The sequence below is a fragment of the Pocillopora damicornis genome, chromosome 3 (assembly GCF_964200805.1).
Source record: "Pocillopora damicornis chromosome 3, jaPocDami1.2, whole genome shotgun sequence".
NCBI lineage: Eukaryota > Metazoa > Cnidaria > Anthozoa > Scleractinia > Pocilloporidae > Pocillopora > Pocillopora damicornis.
The window spans coordinates 25026887-25038245 of record NC_142672.1 but is presented as its reverse complement, the minus strand read 5'-3'; the positions used below and the strand labels follow the sequence as shown (position 1 = coordinate 25038245).

The following is an 11359-nucleotide window of genomic DNA, read 5'->3' as shown; positions in this document are numbered from 1 at the left end:
GAGCATTTCAAAGCGGCTCAGATTAGTAACAAGAAGCTTGTAGGCACTGGAAATAATACTGATCTTCACTGTACTCTGACAATTACTTTCAAGTCCACAAAAATCAAGTGGTAAAATAAAATAAACAGCATACAGAGCTAAGTAAGACACTGATAGGATCGAGTGAAGAAGTTACAAATTATGCTCCCTTGCATTTGATGTAGAATGAACAAGAACTATTATCAAAAACTGGGCAAAGCAAAGCTGTTTGAAGTGAAGCCATTGAGAGTTAATTCGAACTAAAGGTACAAATAATCTCACCATTATATGATCCAAACTTAGTATATAATCTACAGTGTCATAGCAGTGATACTTCAGAATTATGATTTACAGTGCACAACGTTTGAATCAAGCTTAAGAAACGTTTCTCCTCGCCGAGATTATTTTAATAAATGGTAAATTTAGCTTTAATTGGTAAACCGATGGCGATTAAACGATATACATTACAATCAGCTAAGGCGCCCGTTTGTAACCAGTTGTCGCGTTCTGAATGCCAACCCACGCACGAATGCTTATTTCAGAGCTTTTGTCATTGGTGAACATGCTGTTCTCAAAAACTGGCTCATTCATCTCGTTATTCATACAAAAGCTAATAAGTGCTACTCGCTTATTTTAATGGTGTTGTGTTACAGTAGGATTACCTGTCACAACTACGTCTTGCTCTGATTCGTATGTAGAATTTTTTTATGAGAGACCGGATTCGCTTTTTGTTTCGATATTTGTCGAATCATCGATCAATGTTCACCAAATTGCTCGAAAAAATTGAACGGAAAATTAACTGCAGGATATATATAGTTCAAGTTTGTTTAAAACTCGCCGGCGCGTGCAATGAAACTGTTTACATTCCGGTGCGTAAACACTGAAGCGGGCGCCAATCGCAATGAATAGAACAGAACACAATTCACTTTATTGAAAAATATATTTTCCTTCTGATCCTAACCGAAGATGATCGAGGTAGGCTTGAAGTTTTGAAGAAATCATCAACTGCGATGCAAACACCAAATTGTTTACATTCTGCGACGTAAACATCTTAGGGAGCGCTAATTGCAGTGAATAAATTGAGAAGCATAGTAGTACTTGTTTCGTTACTCGTTCAATAAAACTCGTGTTTCGATGCCTTGAGTAACTGACATTTTCCTTCCCAGCTGATTCATCAACAAATCAAGCAAACGTACTTCTACTACTCGTTATCCAAAAAAATCGCGAAGCGACGCGACATGCGTGAGTGTAACATGATAGCTTTTCTCGCAAATAAAATATATTAAAGTTCACATGGCAACCAGGTGGACAATTAGACACAGCTTGATGCTACACTGGTTTGCAGATTTAATGGGTTTGTAAACCCGTGTTACTGAGCCCATTAAGAGAATTTTGAATAGCCACAACGTTAAAGTTGCTCAAAAACCTTTTCAGACTTTGGGGCATATTTTCGCCAAACCTAAGGATCCTGTCACGAAAGAACAACGAGCCGACGCCATTTATTCTATTCTTTGCAATGACTGTGACAACGAATACATCGGACAGACCAAACGCCAGTTTGGTACACGGTTAAAAGAGCACCAAAAAGCGGTTTTTCTTTGCAAAAAGGAAGATTCAGCTTTATCGGAGCATACTTGCCTAACCAACCATACAATTGGGTGGGATAATTCTAAAATTATCACCACTAATCGGCGTTACCACCACTGACTACCCTGCGTCGGAGCGTATGAAATTCGTCTGAGCAGTTAACGTCTACGCGAGCGGTACTGTACGTTTAAATTGACGAACTCTAAGCAAGCAGTTATCGATAAATTTATTTCTATAAAGACTGTTTCATCTGGCCGAGATTCTTTTAAGAGATGGTAAATTTAGCTTTAATTTGTAAGCCCATGTCGATTAAACGATACGCATTACGTTTAAATTGATGTACTCCATGCAAGCAGCTACCGATGAATTCGAAGTTCGTCGATTTTCGAGGAAAAGTCGCAGATAATTGAAATAAAGCGAAAGAACAACCAAACAAAAATGAGATACTAGAAAAAAAAAGAATTCATACGCACAGCTCCCAATAAATAAACAGGAACATGATGACATATGCAACTTTCACTTTCATAACGAAGTAAATATGTAAAAGGTTGCTGATCTTAAATGTTCATAAACAACGATCGTAAAAAAAAAACAAAAAAAAACCCTTAACCAGCTCTAAACTGTGCAATACTACATTTTCTCAAGTGTTCATGAGTTAGAAATCCTGGACGTCCACTAAAACCATCCAATGAATGCATTCTACCTTAAATTGACAGACCACAAACTTACCTCTATTTCCTCTTTACTCGACGATTGCACACGCTCATATTCAATGAAACTGAGCTACATATGTTGTACAACTTCAACTTGGTTGTATAGAATTTACATAACGAACTGTTTTGCAAGTTCAGAGCCGGGCTGAAAGGAGGAAACACCAGGATTGTTTAGATTAGATGTTGACTTCACTTTGGCGAGGGAACTGCGTAGGTCAATTTGGCTTCTTGTCAGCGGTATGGTCGCCAAATAGTGATCGATTAATTCAATTTTTTTGATTGGTTGATATGAAAACAGTAGACCCCACATAGGAAGTGTGATTCACGGAAGGGATCTACCGGGCCGGAAGTAGAGCATTATCAACAATAAATTTGAATTGTTTTATATTTCTGTTACCGTAACAGTTGTTGTTGTTGTTGTTGTTTTTTTTTTTTGCGTGAAAGTTTTCACTTGTAAACTGCCTGTCGATGTGTGAGAAAACATCCAGCCAAAACCGCTGTCTGCTGCAATGGCAGGAAGCTGTTCTTCATGGAACGATGGATTGCTGTAGTTGTTGTCAAAGACGCGTAAGTAGAAATAAATCATTATATCAATTTGTTTTGAGTGAAAAGCAGAAAAGAAGGAATTGTAGAGGTCGTGCGAGCCTACAGAAATGTATTAGTGTTTAAGAGTTCAACATCAGAATTGCATAGTATTCAATATCAAAGAAGAAATCGAGAAGCCAAAATATGTAAGGAAATCGCAAAGAAAAGGGTTCCTTCTTAATTAAAAAAAAACAGAAATGAAGTCTGTCGCCATCCAAAGCCCGTCTCAGTCGACTGTTTCACTATCTGCTTTACCTTAAGTAAACCATCCGCTATACCCATGTCACGGGTACTCCAAGAAGACACACCTGATGGAAACACAAAGGTAATCGTTTCATATTCATCTATAAATCTTGCGACACATTTAATTCTCTTTTTCTATCACCAATATTTTAACACTAATTTAACCAAGCAGTCAACAGGGATTGAAATACTTGAGAAGGCTGGCCATAGAAATCCTGATGTCCTTAAGTATGAGGGTTTTACATGATGCCTCACTTACAGCTGGTTTGCATTGTGATAAGCATTTTATTTTTAACAATTACAATATACGTGTGTATAAATTCTATGTCTATATGTTTTTGCCCAAATTACTTTGACCAGAAACATTCCACAGAGTTCAATTTATTCAAAATAAAAATATTTACCAATATATGGGGAGTTAAAAATAAAAGCTAAGTTTTTTTGTTTGTCTCACGCTGTAGACACGTGTGATGTAGATCGCGACGTTTCGACTGCATACTGTTAGTCTTCTTCAGGCGATGAGATCGACTGGTCATGCGTGATCTTATAAAGCACGATGCTCTGCTGTGATCAGTTATTTTTTAACAGCTCTGATTGGTGCATTTGGATCCTTGCTGTTCACTCAGTGATTTGCTCCCTCGGCAGTCCGCTGTCGCACGGCTCTCCTGTTGTTGTGTCTTTTGATCGTGGGCATCCACGCTTCTAAAATTTCTATTCCGCTATCCCTGTTGATGTTGTTAGGGTGAAGTCTTATATGAATTGCCTCGTTGACCTTACGCGTGTAGTAATAAGGGTCACGATCCATAAACTTTACGTCGTTCCAGAGTGGCTTGTGTTCGGTGTTGTGGGTATGCTCTGAAACGGCGGAGGTCTCGGGGGCGAGTCGAATGTCTCGATCGTGCTCCTTTAATTCTGCATAGGTCTTCCAGTCTCTCATCGCCTGAAGAAGACTAGCAGTATGCAGTCGAAACGTCGCGATCTGCATCACGCATGACTACATCGTGAGACAAACGAAAAAACTTAGCTTTTATTGTTATTCACCACGGTGAATAACCACAATTTTTTCCTACGAAATATGGACAGTTACATTCTGTTTATATTTAGTTGACAGAAAAATACTGAATTAAGAAAGGATGAAGTATATATGCCACGGGTTGCATCACAGACAAGCCTTCCAGCTGCAAAAGCAATACTTATTATGTTGCTATCTACCTGTAATGTCAAAGCATATGCCAAATATAAGTTTCTAGACGAGATCGATGAACAGTGCAGAAGCCCATGTGTACAGAAACCTGGAACTGCTGGCTCTTATGTCTTACATATAACAAGGAATAGTACCAAGTCTTTCCTTGAAGATTTCATTTGGAGCAGCCCATTAAAGAAATGATAGGTTGAGCTCCTGACTTGCATGATTTCATGGCCACTGTGAGTGTACTGTTGTACAAGAAGATGGAAGTCAAGTAAATTCAGTGTGGGTGATATATGGTTATGCAATGAATGTAAAAAATCTCTTTCGTTTTTCTACATTTCAAGTTACAATTTTTCCCTTTCTCCCCCTCCCCCCTTCCTATTCTTTCTGTATTCACGTGCGCCTCGCATGATTTCAAAAATAGGCCAATCACTAAAAAGCTAACGTGTTTTTAAGCTTTCGTTCGCGTAAATTTGTCTCTCCCTTGTTTGGAATTTAAAGAAGTTTCGGAGTTTTTATTTTAGCCAGATATTGTGGTTCATTTAACAAGTTTATGGATTTTTTACAATGAATACCCAATTCTGGGAGCTGAACCTTGTCCAAAAACTCATTACTATCATCCTTGGTATTGAACACTCCAATTATAAGGTGAGTATCATTTTAGTAACTGCAAGCAATATTTAAAAAATAAGACTGGAGCTAAAAGTTGTAACAGACTGAAAGAAATAATTTTATTCTGTCTTTCTTTTTAGTGAAGAAATAATATAATTTTAACCCTGAAACATCACACGCTTAAAAATTGCAAATATGAAACTTCCATATATTTTTTTCTTCATAAAAAAATCCAACCCTTAAGTTAATTTATCAAACTGAATCATGTAAAAGAAAGAAGCAAGAGCAAACTCAAAGCTTGTGATGTTTTCAAGGTTCAAATTATATCATTGCTTCTCTTTTTCTCTTGATCTTTAAAAGGGATGTGGATATTTGATTCATATGCATGTGTTTTTTGTAAACTCAAAGTCAATAGTCTCAAAACTTTACAAAATAGAACCCATTCGACTGAACGGCTCAAGTGCAGTCACCTGTACAATCATAAGCTTTTGCGTCAGGTGTAGAGGCAGGAGGACTTCTCTGGAATCGAAACCAATCGCTTCCGGAGTTTGCCGTTGTTCCTTTTTCATTTCCTCCAAGCTCAATTCCCTTAAAGTAGATGAAACTGCTGCACCCATGCTTGCTTTACTAACTAGCTTGCAATCGATTCACCTCGCGCGGGAACCTGAAAACAGCGTAAAAGTTGCGTGAAAGGCCATCACTTTATCCCTTTTTCTTTCACTTCCAAACTTCTAGGAGCATTGGAAGGTGCACTGGAAAAACATCTCGGTATTTTCTTCTGGTTTTTAAATCACATTTTCGATTAGTTACGATGAGTCGTAAGTTCACATACACAAAGGTAATTTACGTTCTTTTCTTCTTCCGCTGGCGCAGCGGACCGCGTTCTCTATTTTGAGCACGCGCAGAAGTCAACCGAAAGCAATAACTAAACAATGTAGACATGCGCAGTTAAAACCAGAATCCCACGATTTCTGGGATAAAAATTCGATACTCCCAGAGGTCATTATTTGGCTACCACACCGCTAACAAAGAGCCAAAATGACCCTGGGCTCGAGATTGCGCCTCTGTATTCCACTCAAGCTTGCCAGTTACATGATAAGCCGCAAGCTGGAAGCGCTGTATGTTTTAGAATATATTTCATTGTTATTACGGACGTGATATCAGCGGCTCCGTCGCCGAATGATGTATTTAATTATTGCTTACTCTTTACTGTTCCTTTCTAAACATTTGAAGTGTTTTTTTTTTTTTCGTTACTCTACCTTTCATTATGATCTAACTTGCCAATGGTAAGAAAGGGAAAGAGTTCAAGAAAACCCAGCCCAGTACAAAGAGGACAAGATCACACCGTCATTACTGAAGACGACCATGGCGCAGATGAGTTTGTCACCCTGGAAACTGTTATTAAAGGCTCAAGAGTCGATGATAAAGACCCTGTTTAACTCGGTTTTGCAGTTGTTCACTACAAGAATTACTGAGGTTGAAAAATCTGTTCAAGACTAGCCTACAATTCACTCAAAAGGACGTCGATAATCTGAAGCCTTTAGAAGAAAAACTTGTTACCTCCAATAAAGAAATCGATCAGCTGAAATCGACCTTATCGTACAATCACTTTCATTGGAGTATATGGAAAACCAAAGCCGTCGAAAGAACATGAGGGTTAAAGGTTGCTCGATTAGGTCCTGAATAAAAAGACTTCGAAACTGACTTTGCCGTCGTTATCTAAGTTTGACAACAAAGTGCTATAAGATCCTAGACAAATTGCTGAGCAGTATTGTAAAAACTTCACAAATATTGGTCCCAGTCTAGCTAGGAATATTTCCGCATCTCACAAATCGCACCGTCACTATCTCTGCGGGGATTTTATCAGTTCTTTGTATTTTGATAAAACTTCTGAGCATGAAGTAGTCACTGATTTGTAGCACTCTGCGTTCTGAGACAGTTACAAGCTTCGTTGATATTTCCACAACTTTTATCAAAGAAACCATTACTTCAATTAGCGGTCCTTTGACTCGTATCTTTAATTTATCGCTAAGTTCTGGAGTTGTCCCAGCAGAGCTAAAGATTGCTCGTGTCGTACCATTGTTTAAAACTGGTGATAAGTCATTAACATAATATTTTCAAATTACAGACCTATTTCTGTTCTACCCTCTTTCTCAAAAATTTCAGAAAAACTTGTCTGCAATCGCATTATTGATTATTTGAGTAAATAGAAGATACTATCCGATAATCAATTCGGTTTTCGTAAACAGCATTCAACTAAATACGCCTTAGCTCTTTTATTTGGAGAAAATTTCTTCTGTTATTGATAATAATGAGATAACAATGGGTATATTCATTGATTTGTATAAAGCCTTTCACACGGCGAAAGATCTAATTTTACTTGATAAGCTTCTTCACTATCGTATCCGCGGTGCCGCATTTAACTGGCTTGAAGACTTTCTTAACAATAGACAACATTTTGTTCAGTTTAATGGATTTGATTCATCTTATTCAAATATCAAGTGTGGTGTCCCCCAGGACTCCATTCTTGGTCCTCTGCTCTCTCTAATTTACATCACTGAGATGTATGATGTCTCAAAGGTTTTATACTTCATTCTTTTTGCTGATGATACAAACATCTTTTTCTCTCATAAAATATGAATTTTATCGAGAAAACCTTGAATGAAGAATAACTTAACTTAACAGACTGGTGCCGAGCCAATAAGCTTTCGATAAATATAATTAAATAAAATTTCATGGTTTTCAAACCAAAACAGAAAAGGGAAAATCTTGACATTAAACTAGAGACTAACCAATGCACTATTGACCGAGTTAAAAAGTCTATGTTTTTAGGTATTATTCTTTGACGAAAATTTGTCATGGAAACCGCGCATTGCCAATATCGCTAAGAAAGTTTCAAAATCCATTGGTATAATCTATAAAGCTAGTCTCTGCCTACCTACTTCAACTTTATGTACCCCGTACTATAGTCTTGTTTATCCCTACTTGCTTTATTGCATTACGGTATGGGGCTCCAGTTATCCATCCACCTTGAAACGTATTGTCCTACTCCAGACAAAGGTGGTACGAATTATACCAAGAAGTACTTTTAACGCTCAAACTGTGCTTATATTCAAGCAGTTGAAAATTCTTAATCTATACGATATATATCGATTTCAAATATGAAAGATCATATTTTTGTTCAAGATAGGCCGTTTTCCTGATGCTCTTAAAAGATTATTTCGTCTTCGAGTAACAATCATTGCTATTACACCAGACAATGCAGTTCCTTTCACATACCCCCTAGCAGAACAAATATCAAACAGTTTGCGTTATGTTTGCAAGGACCTAAATTTTCAATTCTTTGAATATAGAAATCCAAAATGTTGGCACAATTTCCCTGTTGAAGTATGAATTGCGAACATTACTCCTTAGTTAACTCCATCCTTATTCTTCTTTATTTATTTATTAATTTTTTATTATTTTTTCCTACTTTTCTTACGTTGCTCAAGTCTATGTTTGTTTGAGTGCCTGCTATTGTTGTTTTTGTTTTATGTGCGTGTGTCCTTTCCTTTTTAACCTGAAATATCTTGCACCTAAATCACTCCCTAAAACTGATACCTCACTTTTGTAAAGTATGACGAGCCTGTGGCTCTCAAAAGAGGGTCTGGATGGGGGTATCTCGAAGACACTAAACACTAAAATTTTACCTTCTATAACATCAAACATTAAAATTTTGGGCTGTTTAACATCTATCACTAAAAAATTCTCTGAAACACTAAAATTGATACAAATGTAACGAGAAACGGCTAAAAAATGCGCCAGATACTGATAACGATAAACGCGGGCATTCAATATGGAATCAGCTACAATTGATTTACATACTGTGTCATTTTGATTGCAATTTTGTGTTGTTCATTGTTTATGTCTCTATCATGGAAAATCATTGGAGACTATTTCTCTGCAGAAGGGTACATTATGCTTAACAATTAAAATTTTCCTCTGTCGTTATCACACTTTCGCAAACTTTCATTTGAACAATTTGTTTATTTAATCATCATCATGCTCCTTTTACCTACCGGGAAAAGGCTGTTGCATCCTCACTAGCCATCCTCTTGTTTCTTAGCACATGTATTAGCAGCAAGCAAGCCTTGAATCTAAACTCCCCCTTTCCTTCTTTACGGTTTGTCTCCAAGTCTCTTTAGGTCTACCTCTTCATCGTTTGCTTTCCAGGGTCCAAGGTGGCGCTATTTACGAGTTGTTATCTAATTAACTCTTGATCACAGATTCATCACAAGGTAATGTATATGCGCAGACCCGATAGTGCAAACTCTACAAGTCAAGACGAAAATGGGCGCGAATGGCGCGCCCGGACCTGGTGAGTGTTGTTGTGTGGGGGTAGGAGTCGTGATCGTCATCATCCACATCGGTGCCTGAGTCGGTGTCGTATTCATCCTCTTGATCTGGCACTTCAACAACAGCAACTATTTCAATAGAGCTATCGTCCACAAACGTGATACTGGGTGCGTGCGAGTCCCCATCGTCATCTATGATATGCGGAGTAATTTGTTCCATTACTTCTCCTTCAACAGTTGGGTCGTTGTGGAACATTACTTTGGTATGAGGAGGTTGAGTGTAATACACTACTGGTGGGAGAGCTCCGGCTTTGTCTTTTGTGGTTTCACTGCGCACTGTTCTCTGCCTCACGGGACGAAATTTATCCACCAACTCCTTCATCGCTACTTCAATTAGAGGATCTATCCTTGCAGCTGTTGGAGACTTCATCACTTCAACATCTGCCAACTCCATACTAGATGTTGGAACTGGATAAAACGATTTGTCATGTGTAAAGTATTTGGCACTCCATTTTGTTGTTCTTTTTAATGATTCTTTTGCAATTGTTCTAAAGTCTCGAGCATACTGTAAAGCTGTAAAAGTCTCGTTTTTGAAGTGGGAGACTGCATGAAGGTTTTCAACTATAGTGGTCAGTAATGTACGGAGGTCAACGTCACCAACATAATCCTCATTTATGTTCTTCAAGTTATTTTGCAGTCGTGCCATACCTTGTTCAAGGAGTTCTAACGAGACTTGAGTTTTCTTTGACACAGTTCCTTGGGGACCATTTGTTGCTGCTGCTTCTTTCATGTTGTAGTGCTGTTTAACTGTAGCAACTGTGCTTTTAATATATTCGTTCACTGATGAAACATTGTTCACAGCATCTTGAAGGGATAGTGATACTGCGTCTACGGTATGAGCACCAATTCCAAAACTGTCGTACAGCTTCCCAAGGGCTTGAAGAAAGGACACTGTCCCAGTAAGCGGTGAAACTATTTTTACCGTTCCAGCAGCTACGTCTGACACCAATATAGTATTCTGGAAACTGCATATTCCGTGGACTTGCGCAAAGGTACAGGTTTCACCAGTTCCATCATTCATGAGGGGACGCAAATCGTCTGTACTGTAAGTATCCCGGAGAGTCCCCTACATTTTCTTAGACTTTTAGTCTAAGAAAATGTATGGGACTTTTTGAACGCTGTAAGGTGTCATAATCCTGTTGCTACTGACATCGATGTGACAGATAATTGCTTTTGCACTGTTTTCTTTGCCGGCTTATACTTGTCATCAAGTTTCAGTAAGACGGCTATCATTTTTCACAAGAATAATGAAGTTTTCGTAAATTGTGAGATCGGATGCAAGAGCACGTGTTCAACTATTTTCCTCTTCTTGCGGAGCTTGATATGTACTTACAGTGCAGACGATTTGCGTCCCCTCATGGTTCCTTCTTTTCCAGTGCCCATCAATGTTTTAACAGTTGAGGTTTTCGGATCGAAGGTCTTGACTTTCCTATCTACGATGTCAGTGAACACAATTACGTCGCCATAATGACACAGCCTCTTGATTTCACTGCATGAATCGGACGAATTCTGCAGGAGCTGTTTGACGTTTGAATTTGCCAGGTCACAATCGTATAACCCACCTGCATTACCAGATGCAGCCAAGTATGCGGACCCTCTCCACACACAAAAAGATTCAATACTGGAAACGCCATCGGGATAATGTATTTCTCGCATGCTAGTACCAACGACAGCAACTCCATTGCAGCTTACTTCCAACTGAATAATCCTTTGGTGCTCGTCATCCGCACACAAAAGGATGTCTGTACTCGCCACACAAATTGACGTTGGTTTTACTAAAGGCGTGTTAAGCTGGATGATTTCTGGGTTCTTAACTTGTGCAGCTAAAGCTTTTAAATGCGTCGCGAGTCGCTTCCGAAGAACTGGCACTGTGCCATCCTGTGATAAACTAAAACGACTCAGCTGTGAAAGTAGTTCTGCTCGCGATTTCAGGCCCTCCGGCTTTAAACGTACTTTGCCTTCCAAGTCAATAACACGGATTGCCCCAGATCCTTTTTCAGAAACGAAAACTATACCAC

General features: G+C 38.5%; 2 protein-coding genes and 1 pseudogene across 7 annotated transcripts in view; 1 reads left to right on the top strand and 2 right to left on the bottom strand.

Moving 5' to 3' along the window:
• Positions 1-11359, bottom strand: part of LOC149049003 (NLR family CARD domain-containing protein 4-like) — a 173820-nt gene that overhangs the window by 118492 nt on the left and 43969 nt on the right. The window lies entirely within an intron of this gene.
• The window catches only part of LOC149049006 (guanylate-binding protein 4-like), a 47491-nt pseudogene that overhangs the window by 20147 nt on the left and 15985 nt on the right, over positions 1-11359 (top strand). The window lies entirely within an intron of this gene.
• On the bottom strand, positions 9259-10257 carry LOC149049009 (uncharacterized). Its single transcript, XM_089202322.1, has one exon. It carries the CDS (start codon positions 10069-10071, stop codon positions 9259-9261), a length of 813 nt encoding a protein of 270 aa, XP_089058448.1. The 5' UTR covers positions 10072-10257.